This window comes from Sprattus sprattus (assembly GCF_963457725.1).
Source record: "Sprattus sprattus genome assembly, chromosome: 2".
NCBI classification, from domain to species: Eukaryota; Metazoa; Chordata; class Actinopteri; order Clupeiformes; family Clupeidae; genus Sprattus; species Sprattus sprattus.
The window spans coordinates 34,829,497-34,832,270 of NC_137921.1; the positions used below are offsets into that span (position 1 = coordinate 34,829,497).

General features: G+C 45.4%; 1 protein-coding gene across 1 annotated transcript in view; it reads left to right on the forward strand.

The window, feature by feature from the left end:
- Positions 1–1,521: 1,521 nt before the first annotated feature.
- The window catches only part of homer3b (homer scaffold protein 3b), a 56,835-nt gene continuing 55,582 nt past the window's right edge, over positions 1,522–2,774 (forward strand). Inside the window, exon 1 of the mRNA XM_080833234.1 lies at positions 1,522–1,572. Coding sequence (XP_080689360.1) covers positions 1,550–1,572 — 23 coding nt within the window. The 5' untranslated portion in view covers positions 1,522–1,549. The remainder of the gene's footprint in view (positions 1,573–2,774) is intronic.

Here is a 2,774-nt window from a genome sequence, read left to right on the forward strand (position 1 = left end):
GACTGTTGACGCTCGGAGGGTAACATTGTTTTGTCCCGCACAGCCATAGTTTGGGAAACACATTTGACTTGTTTAAGCAACGGGCTAACTAGCGTAGTTTCCGCGATATCAGCATTCTCCAACTTCTGAGTTAGAATGTTTTGAGAGCAGCCGGAAGCTATTGTACGTTTATTGCGATCATTTCTTAGTCAGAAATGTTTGTTTGGGTGTGAATTCAGTATCATTTCACTGGGTGAGCCCCTGAACCCACTGGACTCAGATGTGCCTGAATGTGCCATGAACAGATTACTCTGGACCCAGTACTGTGCCCTACTGTGGCGCATAGTGAAGTGACAACAAATGTAACTTCCCCTCAGCGACCCACATATTTAGGCCTATAGCGGCTTATATCCTGCAAGCATGAGCTTATTAACAAAATATGTTGCGCAGATGTTTATGGCAGCCCGTCTACTTAAGACTGTTCAGGGCAGTTTTTTTTTTATAAATTAAGGCGTTACAGCCCCCCCAGAAGCAACAATGAACATGAGCATTAGACAGGCCTGTCAATCCCAATTGTCAGGACGTTGTGTTGCATACACGATGATGAGAAATAATAACGAAGCAAATGGTCCACAGAGGCGGAGTAAATTCTGTAGTCCGATGAGAGAACTATCAGGCGTCATTATCATGGATCATTGCCTCTGCCTAGTGTGTAATGAGGTAATGAATGTGGGATTTGCACGATGCGTTTATCAGCATCTTAGATAGTAGGCCTAGTGACCTGGGAATGATTTGTAAAGCAAAGCCTGATATCTTATAGTAGCCATACCTATGCCTACTTAGAGAAAGCACCAATGCAGTCCAGCATAATGGTTCTGTTGTGAGCCCAGTGGTGTTTTTTTGCCCGAAAGCCTAAGTAGCTGTTGAGGCCGGTATCCAAGAGTGAAACCAGTTCTGCAGAGTTTGTAAAGGCAACAGGACAGCATTGCACTGAAGAGAGAAGACCAGTGCTTTGATAGTACAGATTCTGATGCTGTGCCACACACAAATACACAAGTTTGCGTATGTCTGGCTACTTTCTTTCATAGATGCTGTCAGGGGTGACACATACACACACACACACACACACACACACACACACACACACCCACACACACACACACACACACACACACACACACACGTACAGAAGAAAAGGCAGATGAAAAAGAGCACTCTCTTGTTATCAGTACTATATAAATCATTTGTATGATGTAATTCAATCTGATTGGTTCCATCCTGGTATGTCAGGTACAGTAAGCCCTAGCTTTCCCTGACCTGTTCAAAACAGATGTGTTATCCGTATGTGTACAGCTGGATGTAAAGAATCTTCATCCAACTATGAGCTGTGTGTCTATTTATAGCTGTATGTATGTACTCAGGAAAGTTCAGATGTGTTTGTGTGTGTGTGTGTGTGTGTGTGTGTGTGTGTGTGTGTGTGTGAGAGAGTTCTGATGTAATATCGCTTTCACTGGCTACTCTCTTGACTTCTCTCTACACACAGAAAAGGAGCCACGTCTGAGCAGTAAACATGCATCCTCAGCAAAAAGAAAGGTAGGGAAGAGGTGTGAGTATTGTGCAAGTGTGTGTGTTTGTGTGTTCTGTGTGTGTTTGGTGCTGAAGTGTTTGAGAGAAAGGTCAGGGAAAGATGTGTGTTGATTGTGTGCGACAGTCTCGTCACGTCATTTGTCTTGTCATTTCAGTTAAAGTCGTGTGTCCAGTGTGTGTTTTACAGCTGTTTAAGGTGCTTCGTATTTTGTGATCATTTGAAACAATGGTAGAGGAATTGTAGTATGGCTGTGTGTGTGTGTGTGTGTGTGTGTGTGTGTCTGGTGTGTGTGTGTGTTGTCACCTGCTGCTGTGTGTTTTGTATTTTGTGAATATTTAAGAGAACGGATGGGAAGGTAGTATGAATGTCAGTGATTTGTGCAGTGTGTGTGCACTGTGTAGTGTGTTTGTGTCATCACTGATGTGTGCATGTCCTCGATCTATTTGTCCATTCATGTTGAGTAGATTGACACAGTTACCGACAGCAGCACAGCTGATGCCACGGCCATCTCCCGTTTCCGAGCTTCGCTCACGTTCACTCAAATATAATCAACGTGTGTGTTTGTCACGACAACAGCATTACCTCACCTTTCATCATCTCCCCCTCACCTACGCTGCTAAATCAGACACACACACACACACACACACACACACACACACACACACACAGCTGCAAAACAGCAGCTGGAATGAGGGGGTTCGTCAGTGTGTGTGCGTGTGTGCGTGCGTGCGTGCGTGCGTGCGTGCGTGCGTGCGTGTGTTAAGGAGAAGCATATCAGAGCAGATGTTTGGGTGAGCTTTACAGGCCTGATGAGAGCAGACTAGGGGGTCAGATAAAGGAGCAGCCTGCCCTAACCCTCCAGATGCTTCATCAGCGCCATGTGTGTGAGACCAGCAGCATTAGGTCCTGAGCCTCAGCAGTCACTCGCTTTTGTACAGTATGTGTGTGTGTGTGTGTGTGTGTGTGTGTGTGTGTGTGTGTCTATCATCAGATATCTGTACTGTGAAAGCTATTTACACTCTACGACTCCAAGTTCTGGTCGGATTTTTCTCTGTACATTGAAGGTGTGTGTGCATGTGTGTGTGTGTGGGGGGGGGGAGGTCTGTGTGAGTAGGCTATTTGTAAAACGATTTTCAAAGTGAAACCTCTGAGCTTCTCGATTCACAGTAGGATTGCACGTACACTGCCGATGGGCAGCTAGACGAGC